Source organism: Littorina saxatilis, linkage group LG1 (genome assembly GCF_037325665.1).
Source record: "Littorina saxatilis isolate snail1 linkage group LG1, US_GU_Lsax_2.0, whole genome shotgun sequence".
Taxonomy (NCBI): domain Eukaryota; kingdom Metazoa; phylum Mollusca; class Gastropoda; order Littorinimorpha; family Littorinidae; genus Littorina; species Littorina saxatilis.
The window spans coordinates 51,040,152-51,058,880 of NC_090245.1; the positions used below are offsets into that span (position 1 = coordinate 51,040,152).

The 18,729-nt window shown below is 41.3% G+C and overlaps 1 protein-coding gene across 1 annotated transcript in view; it reads left to right on the plus strand.

Annotated features, from left to right (window-relative positions):
* The first annotated feature begins 1 nt into the window (after position 1).
* LOC138973194 (mitochondrial inner membrane m-AAA protease component paraplegin-like) overlaps positions 2-18,729 on the plus strand; it is a 21,948-nt gene continuing 3,220 nt past the window's right edge. The window contains exons 1-15 of the mRNA XM_070345909.1: positions 2-548; positions 2,439-2,538; positions 2,871-2,972; positions 3,406-3,563; positions 4,105-4,185; positions 4,627-4,754; positions 5,411-5,516; positions 7,054-7,203; positions 10,773-10,917; positions 11,219-11,327; positions 11,685-11,974; positions 12,431-12,541; positions 12,985-13,100; positions 13,458-13,541; positions 13,910-13,982. Coding sequence (XP_070202010.1) covers positions 354-548; positions 2,439-2,538; positions 2,871-2,972; positions 3,406-3,563; positions 4,105-4,185; positions 4,627-4,754; positions 5,411-5,516; positions 7,054-7,203; positions 10,773-10,917; positions 11,219-11,327; positions 11,685-11,974; positions 12,431-12,541; positions 12,985-13,100; positions 13,458-13,541; positions 13,910-13,982 — 1,948 coding nt within the window. The 5' untranslated portion in view covers positions 2-353. The remainder of the gene's footprint in view (positions 549-2,438; positions 2,539-2,870; positions 2,973-3,405; positions 3,564-4,104; positions 4,186-4,626; positions 4,755-5,410; positions 5,517-7,053; positions 7,204-10,772; positions 10,918-11,218; positions 11,328-11,684; positions 11,975-12,430; positions 12,542-12,984; positions 13,101-13,457; positions 13,542-13,909; positions 13,983-18,729) is intronic.

The following is an 18,729-nucleotide window of genomic DNA, read 5'->3' on the forward strand; positions in this document are numbered from 1 at the left end:
CCTTCCACTTGTGTAAGACCGTCGATGATTGGTGGACTGAGTAATGGCCGCTCTCATGGACTGAGCCTCACTAAATGTGTAACGAAACATGCATTGTTTTGTGGACTTAAAAAACACACGATCCCGTCATTCGACGGTCGAGATTTGAACTTACACGGATAATACCTTTTTTCTGGACACGCAGCAGGTTTTCTGTTTTCAGATGCTTGTTTTTTTCGCTTCATAACATACGAGGTCAAGTGACGGAAGACGAAGGTTGATCTCATAACGAAACCAGAATGTTATGAAAAACTAAACATCGCACACACCTGTATTCTGCATTTCGTACTGTTGCTCAAAGCTGCGCATTCAAAATGGAAGTACTCTGGAAATGTGGGAGAAGCCCCCTTTTGCCTGCATCAGGGAAAATGAACCTTCTTCGACTAGCAAGAATCGGACTGTCGTCTGCTTCAGTTCAACAATACTCAACACCTGGCAGCATAACCAGAACCAGCCCAAACTCTACAGATTTTTGCTCAAAGTGCAGGTGTATAGAGGAACCTTACAAGGTGACTAGAGTGTGTAGTTCTAATCATATTTGAAATGAATAAATAGAAGGGGTAATTTGTACCACTGTTTTGTCCACCACAGGTACACTTGAATTCTGATTTCTAACGATAGACAGATTCAGAACGTTTCTTACAGTCTTTTGGCAAAGGTGGATATATATACACTAAATTGTTTACTGGGCTGAACATATAGGAATATCATGAAGCATGTAAACGATGATGGTATATATATATGGCCATGGCTGGAGGCGAGTCCGTTCCCGAGCCTGGGGGCTGAAGCACCGGTGAGTCAGTTCTTGAGCCCCCAGGCTTCGGAACCGACACTCACATGGCTGCTCACCCTATAAATCGTGATTTTGTGTTTGTGGAGGAGTTTCTAATCGCTGTTCAATTCAAAGAACTGTGGAGGAAGATTGATAATGATCAGTTTTGGATTCAGAAAGACGTGTATTTTGGCAGCAGCGCGGTCACTGATGAGCGACTGACCTTTGCGAGAGATGCGGTTCATTCGCAGGTGTCAGAGATAAAGTAGATTTATGTTTTGCCATAAATGAAACGTGTTCATTGTTTTTTGTTTGTTTCCATGTTTATTATTTATTTACTGCATTTTGTTTTATAACTAACGCTGCTTCAGTCTAGCCTAGGGACCAGTGACACACATTGCTTGGTTCGCGGACGAATTCAGTGATCCGGGCAATGCCGAATCACTGAGTGACTCGTAAGCTGCTTTGTTGTTGCTTTAGAATCAAGAAGAATAGACCAAAGTAAAAGTAAGGAAAGTAAAGAGGGGGGGGGGGGGGGGGGGAAGGGGAGGGGGGATAAGCTAAACAACTTTTTTTTTTAAGAGATACTGGTGACTGCCGGTTCCCGAACCTGAGGGCTCTGGAACCGACTCGCCGGTTCCCGAGGCACTCCATATATATATATCTAAACATGTTAGAGGTACTGCTATTTTGATTATATAATTAATTGTACTGTAGGTGTCAACTGTCAGTGTCATATCCTTGGATGATCATGTTCCCACCCCCCCCCCCCCCCCCCCACAATCCCAGGGATTGAGTAGAAACAGTGCCATTCAGGAGATTGTCATGTTTAAAGATGCATGCATGCATGCCTGTGTGTGTGTGTGTATGTGTATACATGTGTGTATACATGTATTGTATGTGTGTGTTTAGATTTATTCAGCGTATAAAAGTTTGAATACTATTTCTGCTGATATAGAATAAATATATACAGTGACAGCTGTCTATAAGATAACCGAGGGATCAACCAAAAGTTGTCATCATAGACAAAGTGTCCTCCATGAAGAAGGGAACTGTGTACAAAATAAAATAAAAGTTGTCGAGAGCTTTTGATGTGGACGTTATGGGCCGGTTGCCGTCATTAGGAGGTGGTCGTTAGTGCAGGTTTGAAAAAAAAAAATCCCTGCGCTTAGAACTGTACCCACGGAATACGCGCGATATAAGCCTCATATTGATTGATTGATTGATCTGTAAGCATTCCAAAATTAAACTGGAACATCTGAACAGTAATTGAGTAAATTGTGTCTACCCGTATGGTTATGTTCTTACTGTAATTCTTTAACACTATGCCATTTTTAAGACTATGAAGGACAAACTGATATATACAATCATTTTAGTGTGTGTAACTTCTCCATATTTTAACATAGAACTGAAGTGCTTAAGTAGTCGAAGAACTCCCTGAAAGCGTTTTTTTCACAAGAGAACAAGATCATCTTTTTGTCTGTAATGTCTACCCTTCAGGTCGGCAAGCGTACAGCGGATTTTTAGAGAACCATCATGACCCTCTTTGTTGAATAAATTTGCTCACAAAAGAAACAACTGCCCACTTTTTGCCTTTTTCAAATTTCTTCTGTGTTTTACACTTTAGGCTGGAAGCACCCATCACAAGCGTTTAGAGCTGCAGGCAGTTTCAGCACTTCTGAGAAGGTCTGGCGTTCACTCGTCAGAGGATCTGGTGAGATTGCTGGGTAAGTAGCATTTCAAAAAGATTTAACTTCTGAGCTGTTTTTTACTTTTTCTTACAAAGAGAGCGAGTCAAAAAGTGAGTTCTAAATAAACTTGCCAAGTGTTGTTTTGTTTTTTTAAATTTGAAAGCTGGCCTACTAGTACTTTCTAATTATAGGGCTAACTAACTGTAAAACATGTAAAGTGTAATAAAGTAAAGGGGATGGGGGTGGGGGGGGGGGGGTGGACAGGAAAAGAAAGCTTTACAAATGTAAGTACTTGCTATTGAAGAGCAGCATCCTTGTTTCTTTGTTGTTTCTTTTCATATATATATATATTACTTGATAATCTTCAGCTCCAGGCAGACACTTCAGTACTTCAACGCCACTAGGCAACCAGCAAGACAGTGGACGAGATGATGATGACCATCACAAAGATGACAAAGACAAAGAAAATCGTAAGTGCATAACTAATGTATTTATTGCTCTCATGCAAATAGACAATTTTTTTTAAAATAACTCTGTCATGTTTGTGTAGGTTGTGGAAGAGTGACCTTTTCTTGCAAAACCTTTGCCAAACATTGGAGGGGCCAATCACTAGTGAGGGGTGTGTCGGAAACAGGTGGACAGAAGCATGTGTTTCCGACACTCCCATCGCTAGTGATTGGCCCCTCTAATGTTTGGCCGAGGTTTTGCAAGAAAAGGTAACTCTCCCACTACACATGCAAACCCGACGAAGTCATTTTCGGAATTCGCCTATTGACGATAGCTTTCTTCAGTATGCATACAGAGCTAATAATTTAGCAGCTTGAATGGTAGGAAATTTATTCATGTGATTTAAAACATATTTTTTTATGTCTTTCAACAAATACTTCCTTTTTTTGTGTGCAGCCAATGAAAAGATCCCTCTGCTTCCTCGGCTCATTTTCTGGTTCTGGCTGGCATTTGGCGTGTACACCATTTTGCGAATGGGGCAAGGAGAAGATTCCAACGTCTTTCGCTTCATCTCCTGGAATGAGTTCTACTACGACATGCTGGCCAAAGGGGAGGTAAGCCAGATTTGTCGGTCACTTTCTCGCGGTTGCTGGTGGTGGTCAGTTACTTTCTGCTTAGCTGTTCTGTTTGAAAGCAGGGGTCACTACTACTCTGCTGAATGATTTATTGTTTTGTGGGAGAACTGAAGAAGACGGCAAAGTCTATAACAAGAGCTGTTCTATTTGTGTAACAGAATGTTTGAGAGGAAGATTGTCCGTGCTTCTCTGCTCTTAGTTACTGAGTTAGAGAGGAGTGAACAGCTCACTTATCAGCCACTCTGTTGGGATTAGACTTCACAGCAAAATCAGATGGGCCCTTTTTATTGGGGGGGGGGGGGGGGGGGGGGTCATGTCAGGTTTTAGCACTTGGATTAGTATAGCTAAGGATGAACACACAAGATGCAAGAGATGCCAGCATTTATCTGGCTTGCTGTCATCATGACATAATCAATCATTATCAGACATATTTAGGGAGAAAGAGACAGTGTATGTGTGTTCATCTTACATCTGATCCAAGTTTGGTGAAAACCATGTTTTCATGTTTTTTTCATTGCAGGTTGAAGCTATTATTGTCCGTCCTGAAAATGAAGCAGCCATTATACAGCTTTCAGAGGGAGCAATTATCAAAGGGAAACGGGTATGTTATGTACATGTAGTTTTCATATCGTTTGGTTTGCCGATTTGTAACTTGTAAATAGCTCAACAAGAAAAAGAGGTGAGTTCACACTGATATGTCTTTGAAAGATTAGGAAGTCATATGCACTTTCCATATATTGTGTGGAACTGATCTTTAGTGAGAATTGTTGCTGTTGGCAATGCCAGAGGTTGAGATATTTCAATGTGACAAAACATTTGTGGAGGTTTACAGAGTTTGCGAAACGATTCTGAGAGGGCCAATTAACTGGAATGTGGACATATTTAAACCAGATTCTCCTAAATCCCTCCTGTTTTCTCCTCCTCCCTCTCCTCTACTAAAAAAAAAAATGTAAGTGAGAATGGAATGGTGGAAGAATATTTGATATTTTCCTGTATTTAAAAGCACAGCTGCATAAAGATTACTGCTTGTTTGGTCTGTCAGGTTGACACTAGGTTCTACACACTGAAGATACCAGACCCTGACGGTTTTGAGGACAAGGTACGCAAGGCAGAGGCTGAGCTAAGCATCAGACCAGACCAGGGTGTACCCATCCATTACCAGAGACAGAGGTCAGACTTTTTACAGTATTCACAGTGCAATAAGGTAACATAGTTCTTATTTGCGACGTGTTTTTGCAACCAAAATATTTGGGGAAAAGAGCAGGGGCTTCCCTGATTTTTGAGTGGTTTGCGTAGATTGATGCAAAACAGGACCTATCTTGTGCAGCCATATGGTTCTTCATTATTTATGCGCAATTCTGCAATGAACGCAATTCCTTGAAATGGTTTTACATGTATAATTCTTAATATTCCTGCACTACGTACTCTGAGCACATGGTCAACTGGACTTTTGTTGTGTGCTAAGTTTCCTGTTAGTCTGAGCTATAAGTTGCAGGGACTTAATGAGAGGAGCAGGTATTTGCCCAGCCGGCAGGCTGTATCAGCTTTGCAGTATCAAATCCCAGAACACATTTGGCAGACACTACAGTTGTGCATGATTCGGAGCAAAGACCTATTATTGATGCACTGTCAGAAAAGTAGTGATGTTGTTAGAAAATTGTAATTTTCTCATTTTACTCTCTGTCAGAGCTGATCACTGTTCTGGACACTTGATTGTAGTTTGCTTCACCCTCAAACGAGACATTGTTTCAATGAACAAAACTTAAACGTAGACGAAAGATGTTGAAGTGATTAATGGTACAAACTTTGCTGTTCTCTTTCTGCAGTGCTTGGACGCCAGTGATCTTTCTGGGAATCATCGCCATTGCTGGATACTTCTTGCTACGTAACTTGTCCAGTCGCGTTCAGCTGCCCAACCCCACAGAGATGTTTGTGAGTCCCCCTTTGTCTCTACTGTCTGCCTGCCTGGCCATCTATCAGTCTCTCTGACTGTCCATATCTCTCACTTTCTCTGTCTCTCACTCTTTCTTTCTCGCTCTGTCTCATTTCGTCTCTCTGTTTCTGTGTGTCTCTCTGTCTGTCTGTCTGTCTCTCTTTCTCTCTTTTACTCTCTCCCCTTTTTTGTCTCCATTTCTTTTTCTGTCTCTCTCAATCTGTGACATCCTGTATTTATACGGAAAACTTTTTTTATATTAGTCTTGTGTGTGCCGCTGTACATGTACCTCAGTGCCTGCCAAATTCTATCACACTGTTTCGATTTTTACATTTGGTCAAGTTTTGACTAAATGTTTTAACGTAGAGGGGGGAATCGAGATGAGGGTGTGGTGTATGTGCGTGTGTGTGTGTGTAGAGCGATTCAGACCAAACTACTGGACAGATCTTTATGAAATTTTACATGAGAGTTCCTGGGAATGATATCCCCGGATGTTTTTTCTTTTTTTCGATAAATACCTTTGATGACGTCATATCCGGCTTTTTGTAAAAGTTGAGGCGGCACTGTCACACCCTCATTTTTCAATCAAATTGATTGAAGTTTTGGCCAAGCAATCTTCGACGAAGGCCGAACTTCGGTATTGCATTTCAGCTGGGTGGCTTTAAAATTAATTAATGACTTAGGTCATTAAAAATCTGAAAATTGTAAAAAAAAAATAAAAAATTATAAAACGATCCAAATTTACGTTCATCTTATTCTTCATCATTTTCTGATTCCAAAAACATATAAATATGTTATATTTGGATTAAAAACAAGCTCTGAAAATTAAAAATATAAAAATTATCATCAAAATTGAATTTTCGAAATCAATTTAAAAACACTTTCATCTTATTCCTTGTCGGTTCCTGATTCCAAAAACATATAGATATGCTATGTTTGGATTAAAAACACGCTCAGAAAGTTAAAACGAAGAGAGGTACAGAAAAGCGTGCTATCCTTCTCAGCGCAACTACTACCCCGCTCTTCTTGTCAATTTCACTGCCTTTGCCACGAGCGGTGGACTGACGATGCTACGAGTATACGGTGTTGCTGAAAAATTGCATTGCGTTCAGTTTCATTCTGTGAGTTCGACAGCTTGACTAAATGTTGTATTTTCGCCTTACGCGACTTGTTTCTATCTTTCTTTCTCTCTCCCCCTCTCTGTATTTGTGTCTCTCTCCCTTTCTCTGTCTGTCTTTTTTCCACTCTTTTGGTCTGTGACATCCTGCATTTACCCAGAAAACTCTCATACACCAGTCTTTAGTGTGACTGTATTTAAAGGCCTGCCAAATTCTGTCTAGATTCTTCGAGATAATTTAGTGTTTGTCCATGTATTTTCTGACTTTCGGTCAATTGTAAATCAAGTTATTAAAAAGTGCTATATATTCGATGTCTTTTTTTTTCTTTTTCTTTTTTTTAACTCTTAAATCACATTTGATCAACTCCAACAATATTTTTAATTTGCTGTTAAATTGTGGATGCATTTTCCCACTGCAGGCCAATGAACGCAAGGCAAAGTTTATGAGGGTGGATGTGGCCTCCAAACATGGCCATGGTATCAGCTTCAAAGATGTTGCTGGGCTAACTGAAGCCAAGACCGAAATCATGGAGTTTGTTGACTACCTCAAGACACCTCAGAGGTTTAAGGTAAGATATGGAAAGAAGAAAAATGTGTCAGCTTTGCGAAGAAGTGTTCAGTAAACTGCATACATTATTGAATGTGGTGATGTTGTCTGTGTGCTTACATTCGGCAGGGTGACGAACTTGACAAATGTGTCTGTGTCTGTGTGATTGAGAGATAAGGAATCAGAATTAGAATGGTTTAATAGCTGAATAGGCAATATGCCCATTGCAAGTGGGGATGGATATGGGGAGGGGTATTCAAACACAAATATCAAAACCCAAAGTACATGTTCACAAAGTTACTTGAATGTCCGTTCAAAATGACATTACAACATGTCAGACGTGTCACGCTCTGAACGAGGCTATCAGTGTTTCTTCAATGCCCCTTTTCTTTCACAATACACACGATTTTAAGTTCAATCACAAAACGTTTGTTAACCAAGGTAAACTGAGAGATAGAGAGATAAGGAGAGGGAGTGAGAGAGAAAGAAAGAGATAGTCAGACAGACAGCCAGCCAGCACAGGTATAGGTTTGTTAATCAAATTCTGGGATACCTGTGTGTGTATTCAGACAGTCACAAACAGTATGAAACGTTGCGGTATTCACATTAACCAGAGAGAGGGGCGGGGATGTAGCTCAGTCAGTAGCGCGCTGGATTTGTATCCAGTTGGCCGCTGTCAGCGTGAGTTCGTCCCCACGTTCGGCGAGAGATTTATTTCTCAGAGTCAACTTTGTGTGCAGACTCTCCTCGGTGTCCGAACACCCCCGTGTGTACACGCAAGCACAAGACCAAGTGCGCTCGAAAGAGATCCTGTAATCCATGTCAGAGTTCGGTGGGTTATAGAAACACAAAAATACCCAGCATGCTTCCTCCGAAAGCGGCGTATGGCTGCCTAAATGGCGGGGTAAAAACGGTCATACATGTAAAATTCCACTCGTGCAAACCACGAGTGCACGTGGGAGTTTCAGCCCACAAACGCAGAAGAAGACAGAAGAAGAACATTAACCAGAAATATTCAATATTTTACTGGTTACAAGTTTGAGAACCTCAAATAAAATTGTTAACCAGTCAGCCATTGCAAGTATGGTTGAATGTAATGGTTGCTTTGTATCAGAATAAAGGTATTGCTTTGCTACTAGATCTTAGTGTTACTGGTTTCCATGACCTGGCAACTGTTTTTAGTGTGAGCTGGTCTTTGCGCTACAGTGGAATCCCTGTTTATCAGATGTTTTCTTTCTTCTTTTTTTTCAAATGTAATTTGTTGGCTACCTTTGATTATTTAATAATTGTTTTCATGTTGTTGTTTTTCTCTTTTTTTTACATTTAGTCAAGTTTTGACTAAATGTTTTAACGTAGAGGGGGGAATCGAGACGAGGGTCGTGGTGTATGTGTGTGTGTGTGTAGAGCGATTCAGAGAAAACTACTGGACCGATCTTCATGAAACTTGACATGAGAGATCCTGAGTATGGTATCTCCAGACGTTTTTTTCATTTTTTTGATAAATGTCTTTGATGACGTCATATCCGGCTTTTCGTGAAAGTTGAGGCGGCACTGTCACGCTCTCATTTTTCAACCAAATTGGTTGAAATTTTGGCCAAGTAATCTTCGACGAAGCCCGGACTTTGGTATTGCATTTCAGCTTGGAGGCTTAAAATTTAATTACCGTAAAAGTCGACCTATAAGACGCACCTGGGTATAAGCCGCACCCCCCGATTTTTTAAAAAAAATCAGAAAAATCCATACACAAGCCGCTCCGGCATACAAGCCGCGCCTAGAAGCAAAGTTCAAGTCAAGAAACATCGAAAGTCAACGAAAAAACAACACACACACACAAAAACGAACCGGCTAACTTGTCAGTTTTGCACTTTACTTTCAGCATCAGATGTTGAGTGATTCACAGAACTCTGGACTATCAAACTGTCCTCTCGTCCTGCACACAGCACCTGTAGTTAGTTCTGTAAATCACTCAACATCTGATGCTGAAAATCCGCTGAAGTCGGACTCCTCAGTGTCGGAGATGAACAAGTTCAGAATGGCTTCTGGCACAGAGTCACCGGAAGTGTCACTCTCGGCCCCACTGTCAGTGGCTGTCGTGTTGTCTGTCGCGTCGTCTGCTCCAGTGATGATCTCAGCCTTTCTGAAGCCGTTGATGATCGTTGACTTTTTGACAGCATCCCAAGCTTTCAGGACCCACTGGCACACATCTGCAAAGGTTGCTCTACGCATGCGGCCAGTCTTTGTGAATGATTTCTCGCCATCCACCATCCACCTCTCCCACTCATCCCTCATCACCACTTTGAAGGGCCGGTTCACACTGATATCGAGGGGTTGCAGGTACTTTGTTGTGCCACCCGGGATGATAGCGATGATGGAGTTGGTGGCAGTGACTGACTTTTTGACCTTCTCAGTGATGTGTGCACGCATGCTGTCCATGACTAACAGAGCTTTAGTGCGACGGAAGAAACCCCCTGGCCTTTTCCCATAGCATTCTGTCAGCCAGGTGTCCATCACCTTCTCATCCATCCACCCCTTCTTGTTAACCTGCACGACGATCCCCTTCGGAAACTTTTCTTTCGGCATTGTGATCGATCAAAACCGGTGTATGCCAACCCATTACTGTGTGAGTGTAAGTTATTGTCATGCTTCAAACTTCCGGAAAGAAGGTGAGTGAGTGAATTGAGGTAAACACAGCTGATTCAAGGCCATTACACAGCGGCGATCCAACTTCCGGAAACTAGGTCACTGAGCGAAGTCGGATACACTCCACTGATTCAGAAAAAGTCATTCATAAGCCGCACCGCCTTATAAGCCGCAGGGGTCCATTTAGGAAAAAAAAGTTGCGGCTTATAGGTCGACTTTTACGGTAATGAGTTTGCTAATTAAAGTTGTCATTAAAATCGTTTTTTTGCAAACAGATTTAAAATTGATTGCATCGTATTCTTCACCACATTCTGAATCTAAAAATATATACATATGTCATGTTTACTCTTAAAATGTGATCACAATTAACGAAAATAGATTAATTAGTCTTACGATTAAAATTTCAGAAATCGATCCAAAAATGATTTCATCTTATTCTTTATCATTTCCTGATTCCAAAAACATATAGATATGATAGGTTGTATTCAAAACAAGCTCAGAAAGTTAACAAGAATACAGAAAAGCGCGCTTTCCTGCTTAGCACAATATGCCACCGCGCTAATCTGGCGTGTCAATATCACTACGTTTTTCACGTGGAAGGTGAGCGATTTCCTTCATGCGGGGATTGACGAAGCTGTACTGTCTTGGTGAAAAAATGCAGTGCGTTCAGTTTCATTCCGTGTGTTCGACAGCTTGACTAAATGTAGTAATTTCGCCTTACGCGACTTGTTTTTTCTTCTAGCACCTTGCTTTTTATGTTGTTTTTTTCCTTGTTTAATTTGGGTTTTCCCTTTGTTCAATCAAGTTTTTTTAAGTGTTCCTGCTACCTTTAATTATTTGATAATTCTTTTCACGATGTTAATTTTTTCTAGCAGCTTGTTATATGTTTGTTGTTGTGTTTTTTGTTGTTGTTTTTCGCTTTATTTAAACATGTTATTTTCTTTCTTCCAGGAGCTTGGAGCAAAGATCCCCCGTGGTGCTCTGCTGCTAGGCCCCCCAGGGTGTGGCAAGACATTGCTGGCCAGGGCAGTGGCCTCAGAGGCCAAAGTCCCTTTCCTGGCCATGGCCGGATCTGAGTTTGTGGAAATGCTGGGGGGTAAGTCTCCATGGGGTAACAAAAACAAGAATTGTACTTGTAGGTTAATGGAATGTTTGATTATTGATAAAAAAAAAAAACCCACCATGTTACATTAAAAATCTAAATAATTATTTAGATGAATATGATTAATATCATTCTTGTTTTTTTTTCATTCTGAATGTTGGAACTTTAGCAGTCTATCTGTTTTTGGGTGATTTATTTTTATACCGACTAAGATATACAGACGATCAAAACCTTGCATTTCTTAAGGACAGTATTGTGTATTTATCATATTTAAGTGTAATATTTGTGTGTGCAGGTCTTGGCGCTGCCAGAGTGCGCGACCTGTTCAAGGAGGCCAGAAAACGAGCACCCTGCATCGTCTACATTGATGAGATTGACGCCGTCGGGCGAAAAAGAACTGGAGGGTATGTTAGTCAGAGATTGAGGTAGAATGAAAGGGGACAGATCTGTATTCTTTTCACACCAGCCTCTGCATATGAGAGAGAGAGAGAGAGAGAGAGAGAGAGAGAGAGAGAGGGAGAGAGAGAGAGGGAGAGGGAGAGGGAGAGGGAGAGAGAGAGAGAGAGAGAGAGAGAGAGAGAGAGAGAGAGAGAGAGAGAGAGAGATTCTGTATGTACAGACTCTACCTTCATTTACACTTAACCCTACAGGTAGTTGTTGGGGGAGAGAGAGAGAGAAAGGCAGAGAGAGCCCCGTGCAGGAGAACACCATGCACAAATGCTATCAAAGTCTCTAACCTTTTCTTGTTTGTTTTACTACAGGGGCTTTGGGTCGAACAGTGAGGAGGAACACACTCTCAATCAGCTTCTGGTGGAGATGGACGGCATCGGCACACAGGAGGGCGTCATTATGCTAGCCGCCACCAACCGAGCCGACATCCTCGACAAGGCCTTGCTGCGTCCGGGCCGTTTCGACCGACACATCATGATCGATCTGCCCACCTTGATTGAACGCAGAGAAATCTTCAATCTGTACCTGAGACAGCTGAAACTGGTGGACCCGCCTGAAGTGTACTCGCCTCGACTCGCTCAACTGACGCCAGGAATGAGTGGTAGGTTTGGAGTTGATTTTGTGCATGGGGATTTTTTGTCTTAACACAAGCTTTTTTGTGTTGTTTAGTCTTGCACAGGACATCTTCTATTTGCATCAGCATTAGGTGCACTCCCTCCCTGTTACACACCCAATACAGCACGTGACTATTTTGTTTCATACCCAACACAGCACAGGACTATTCTTTTTGTAGTAGTAATTGTTATGTCATTTTAGTTTTGTAACGGTTGTGCAGAGGAAATTTTAGCCCCAGCATGCAAATACATTTTGCTGTGGAAGAAAAGTGAAGGAACTTTTATGAAATATGAGTTATATTCCTTGTTAAAGCTTTCGAGGTGAAAAAAAATCAGTTTTGTTTGTTTGTTGCTTGTTGGGTAGTAATTCTTGTTAGTGTTGATGTTTGTCTTTTTTTGTTTTCTTACTCTACAATCCACGTGACACTTTTTCTGTCACACAGGTGCTGACATCTCCAACCTGTGCAATGAGGCTGCCATCCATGCGGCAAGAGAGGGCAAGAAGATCATTGAGGGGTCAGATTTTGAGTATGCGGCTGAGCGTGTCATTGCAGGTAGGCACCTTCTGTGTCAATTTTAGCATATTTTGTAAACCTTCTGCAGTTCCAATACTTTGCCAAGAGATTTCACTATTCGTACATCTGACATTTCAGAGAACGCTTTTTTACTGTTGGTTTGGCACAGCACTTCAAAATTATGAGGTATTTTAAAAGAGTATAATCTAGCAAAGCAGCTGAAGCCATCGCTTTTAAAGTGTGGAGACATGCCAACAAAAAGTACCATCCTATCATATCCCAGACCCCCAAGTAGGCTGTTGGCCCTCCCGCCGTGGACCCTGGCATTTCAGGTTTTTCACATTTTTTTGGTGTCAGGCCTGTATAGTGTTTCCATTATTGAAATTGATTTTGAAAATGGCTGACAATGTTCAGTGTTATTTTGCTTCAAATACTTGTGTGACCAATTTTCTGACAGAGTGTGATATTTATGACTGCTGTAGGTGTGGCAAAGAAGACGGGACTGCTGGCACCAACAGAAAAGAAGGTGGTGGCTTACCATGAGTCGGGTCATGCCTTGGTCGGCTGGCTTCTCGAATACACAGACGCTCTTATCAGGGTAAGCTGACAGGGCTTCTTCTCTGGTCTTTTTTCCTTTGTCATTGTATTATTTTTTGTCTGTGGTTGTCTCAGTTTCTCTCTTTCTCGAGATGAAATTCCTAATGAAAAATGGTCTCAAAATCACTTCAGACTATGTTCTTAGGAAGGTCTTGAGAAAGTTGATAGAAGTTTTGTTTTAGAGCAGGAACAAATTCAGTGGAAAGGTTAGTTTAATGTGAAGAAGTAACAGACCTTTAGAACATCTGAGTTCGAAGCGCTATTGGTACAGCATGTTAATGTAGATGAGTTTGAGATGGTGGCTCATGCTTTCCAGTTTTGAGTGTGAGTTGACCCAGGTTTGGTGTTCCGCTTTCAGATTTCCATCGTACCAAGGACAAACAGTGCCCTGGGATTTGCTCAGTACATGCCATCTGACCAGAAGCTCTACTCAACTGAAGAGGTTCTTACACCAAATTCTTTGTATTTTTATGAAGTAAAAAAAATTGACACACAAGATAAAATTGTGTTCATGTTAAATGTGTTTATTTCATGTTTATGATTGTTTTGACTTTTGTACTTTTCTTATATTCATTCAATGTTTCAGTCATCTATGAGTCTTTTAGGCTTTCTGTCTTGTTTTTGTTGTTTTTCTGCAAGCTTTCTTCTCTTTTCTGTTTCCTTTCTACTTGCTTAGTTGAAGTACTTTTTCACAAACATTTAAATGACTCACTAATAACCAAGTTTGTGTGTGTGTGTGTGTGTGTGTGTGTGTGTGTGTGTGTGTGTGTGTGTGTGTGTGTGTGTGTGTGTGTGTGTGTGTGTTTACAGCTCTTTGAGAGGATGTGTATGGCACTCGGTGGCCGAGCAGCAGAGTCTGTTATTTTCAACCACGTCACCACTGGTAAGTATTTCTACTGACTCATATTCTCTTGTTTAGCATCAATAAAGCCCCCCCCCCCCCTCCCCCTCCAAATCTGTGTTTGCTGTAACATACCCCACATGCCCTTAGATTAAGAAACTAATATATTCAACATTTACACAGCGGGTAACATCTTGATGAAATCAACAGACAGCTGAAAATGGAGGAGGGGCATCCTCACTGAACTGCAAGGCAATACTCAAATGACCATTTCCCAACAGACTGTCAGCCAATTTCAGAGCAGAAACCATCACACTGCTTGAAGATGATGGAATTCACAGCAACTGAAACAGTATAATACCTGCAGGGCCTAGGGAGAAAGCATTAGGGGACACTTCTCTGAGATGTCAAGGAATTGCTCCGCTAACCGTGGAGCCAACCCTCAAAACAAACCTACCCCTATGGTTGACAGCAGTTCACCTCTTCTTCAGTGTTTGACAGAGATCCCTCAAATCCTCAGCTTGGTGGATGCAACGAAGTTGGTTGTCAGATCCAGGTCGGTAGAGCGAGCCCCACAGTTTCTTGTTGAGGTCCATTCCCTATGTCCAGGCCTTGCAACATCACCAAGAGTTAAGAATCTAACAAGTTGTCTATGTCAAGGAGTAAACTTGGCCAAAGACATTATGAATGACAGCAACTTTCACCGTCTTTCCTACTTAGTGAAACTTTCTCACCCACAGAAGTTACACCTAAGGAGGCCATAGCAGGTCATCATCTTTTAACTCAGAATAAGCAACTGCATGTTGTTGTCTACCCCACTTCAACCAAGTACAGTGAAACTATCAGGGAAGTTGTTTGGTGTGGGCAGTCAGTGAAGCGTTACAGTATACGTTAATTGGATCTGTGATCCAAACATGGCTTTTGGTCAATCGAGATGGAAGTTTATTCCACAAGCCCGTAGTGCGAGTGGAATAAACTGCCATCGAGATTGACCAAAAGGCATGTTTGGATCACAGATCCAATTAACATATATATCTCGACATTCACTGGTCTTAGGGTTTTTGTTTTCAAAGAAGAAAGAAACTTGCTTGAACACGGACCACTTCTCCGAGCAAAATCAACAAACCTAATCACTCGCATTCCACCTCAAGGTCTCGGCCAACCAAGACTAAGGCATTCTCATAGCAAAGCCGCCGAATGGTACCGTAAACCAAGAATAGTGACGTAAGAGAATAGAATGTCGTCTTTTGATTTGGAATGTGACGTGTTTCAGAACTTCTTCTGGACAACTATAGTCTTCTGCGTAGTGGTTGGCATGAGATTCTTTTTTTTCTTCGACAGTTCATCCTCCAATACTGTAGCAAAACGTTTCATCTTTTTTTCACTTTCGAGTATGCGGACGACTGAACTTGACCGCTAAAAAGTAGTCCTTTCGGAATCATTACGCCGAGTCTGAACATGAGGTCTGAACATTGTTTTTAGGCAGGATCTAGGTGAAAGCGAGGCTGTTCTTATCTCTGTACACAGTCGAAAGAGAGAGAAATACATGTCGAGACATTTTATTTTAAATCTCCCAAAGCCTTTGCCATCATTTTGGCAGGATTACCAAACATTTTCTTGGTGGAAGAAAGGTGACACCCAGGACTGCGGAAAACATTTTAAAATTTGTGAAACTTTCATGGCCATTTTGGCAAATTTACGGAAGAAATACATATGAATGTCCTTATGGCAGGGAAGCCCACAAACTAGAGCTAATCCACTGTTGACACAACCCAATGTGGTTAACTTTTAAAGCCACAGAAACTGACTGTTAACCGTCGGGTCGCAAGTGGAGTGAGGCTTTTCTCGATTCAAAACTTTTCAGGCCAACAGTTCAGTACAGTGGAACCCCCATTTTAAGTCCACCAAAAATCTGAGAAAATCGGGTCTTAAAAAGGAGGGAGTCTTAAAATGGGGGTAATTTTACAGATTGTGCAAGTGAAGCTGTTCGTTACAGTTGTTCTCTTGCTAAGAGTAAGAATGTATTCTCCAATTTTTGTTTATTCACTAGGTAATTACAGACATTATGAGTCAAGGATGAAATTGTTATGATTTTGTTGTATGTTATGTCTTGAGCATGCTGTTGACAAGCCATTAGAATTTGAGATAATAAAGGAGTTTTTTTCTTCTAACCTGATGGAAAGGCAACATGCAATGTAGATTTGATGATAATTGACATGTGCATGTTGAAACTGTTATTACCTGTTTTAATGTATGGGGTGAAAACATGTATAGAAACTTCGGAATCAGAACCAAATGATGCAGAGCACTAGCACTAATTCATTAATGATGAGATCGAAATGCACACACGCTGTTGTATGATCAACAGTCTTGCAAGTCACTTCATTGGCAGGGCAGAACCTGCAGAGCCTTTAATTTGTAGATGCACTCATTTTGTTCTTTGTTGCACCTTTATGTATCACAGGGCGTTGTTCTCTGACTATTTACAACAGTCTAGGGGCCAGCCGAAGGAAGGTGTTTTTACGCTGCAATTTTATTGAGTGCGGTTATAATACAGAAATACTTCTCAGGGCTGGATCTAGTGGGGAGGGGGGTTCCTGGGTTCCGGAAGCCCCCCCCCCCTCCCCTCCTCCCTTACCTGGCAAATTTACCTTTCTTCTCAAGGTGAGACCTAAAATACCCCTTTGAAATGCTAAATTTCAACAGCATCTGGGGGGCAAAGCCTGACCAGCTCATGTACCCCTGCCTGATTTTGAAGCCTTTCCCTCTGATACATAACGTTAGGTCCAGCCCAGCTATTTAATCTGTCATAAAATGGCTTATCATAAGTAGTCTTGCTGATGTGTTCGGTGTAACAGGGAAATGAAGTTAGTCGGGTATCCCTAATAAGGACTGTGAAATGAGTGGGTGAAGGGAGATAATTCCTCAGGATACTGAAACATGCTCTGATGGCAAGCAATCCACTTGTAATAGTTTTTGTATTTGTTAATAGGGTAATCAAGGTGCAGATGCATTGAATACGATGCAGAATGGGAGTATTATGAACAGAGACAATTTATTTATTTATTTACGAGGATTTATATCGCGCACGTATCTCACCACACAAGGCGACTCAAGGCGCATGTTACCTATTAATGCCGTGTGAGATGGAATTTTTTTTTTACACAATATATCACGCATTCACATCGGCCAGTAGATCGACTGCCTTTAGGTGCTGCATCTACCTTTCACGGCCTATTATTCCAGGTCACACGGGTATTTTGGTGGACATTTTTATCTACGCCTATACAATTTTGCCAGGAAAGACCCTTTTGTCAATCGTGGGATCTTTAACGTGCACACCCCAATATAGTGTACACGAAGGGACCTCGGTTTTTCGTCTCATCCGAAAGACTAGCACTTAAACCCACCACCTAGGTTAGGACAGGGGGGAGAAAATAGCGGCCTGACCCAGGGTCGAACACGCAACCTCTCGATTCTGAGCGCAAGTGCGTTACCACTCGGCCACCCAGTCCATATAATCAGAATTAAAGTTGTTTGAGATTTTACCTTTCAACTTTTGGTTTGAATGTCAATTAGAATTTACATGTATAATAAAGACTATTGATGCTTTTGAAGAATTTATAATAATTAATTAAACTGTGAGCCATTGTTTTATTTGTTATTGTAGATTGATTTCTGGACATGTTGAATTCATAATTTGTAACAGTAAATAAAAGATAAAACAGCAATGATGCTTTGTTTGGAGCCTATTCAAAAGTCAACCCGATATGTTCACATGTGTATTCTAAAAGGATAATTCAGCTAATCGAATGCTTCTTTTTAAGTCTTTTGATGTCCAAAGAATGATTTATATAAATGCAGATTCAGAATTGTATTTTGAAATGTAAATGATTACGACAGACACCATCAAACCAGTTTTGAAGCAAAGGCACAGCGTGAAATTTTGCCTGAAAGAAAGTTAGCTCCCTTGGCCTTCTATGCCACACTGATCTCAAAATAGATCAGTAGAATGAAATGGCTCCCCACTCTAGATGGGTTTCCCCGAGCCTGTTGTGAATTTATTGCCAGAACCTGCATCACTAAACCCTTGGACTATAAACAGAAATCATGGTCCAAGTAATTTCTTGGACATTATAAATTGTTTGAACCCACATGGTAGTTAGGTCAGCCTGACATGTACTGTCTTTTGAGTATACCTTTTCCCGCAGCCATGTTGTGGGTCGTTTTGTGTTGATGTGGGCGATGTGATGCATTGTTACGCAATGTGGTCTTAATATTAATGGCAGGTGGTCCTAGCCATTAGTGGTCTTTTGAAATTTCTTATGACTCGCCGCTTAAGGTGTAGTCGGTCGTACACAATGTTCATGAAAAGGAAGAATGTGTTTAAATCTTCTGTGTTTGCCATGCATCTGTTTAACGTTTGCGCGCATGATTTCATTGTTGGTATCAATGTTGGAATCGATAACGTAAATATCGTGAGTGGACTTCATTTGTGAAATTAATCGTTGTGTGAGAAAATACGCATAAAAAGACGCTGCAGTTTGCTGAATGTTTTGTTGAAAACCGTACGACCCCATTACCCTCCCTTTTCCACCCAACCTCTTTCGGCCTCAGGCACTCACTGCCCCACTGACCTAGTTTTCTCGACAGCAGTGTAATATTGAGCGGATTTTTTTTTCTTTCATGCACTGTGTGTGAACGTAGACTGTAGAATGAGAATGCACGGTGAATGCAGTGTGTGATGAGTGGGTGGGATTAAAAGCGGTGTGGGAAATGGCCGTTTTGG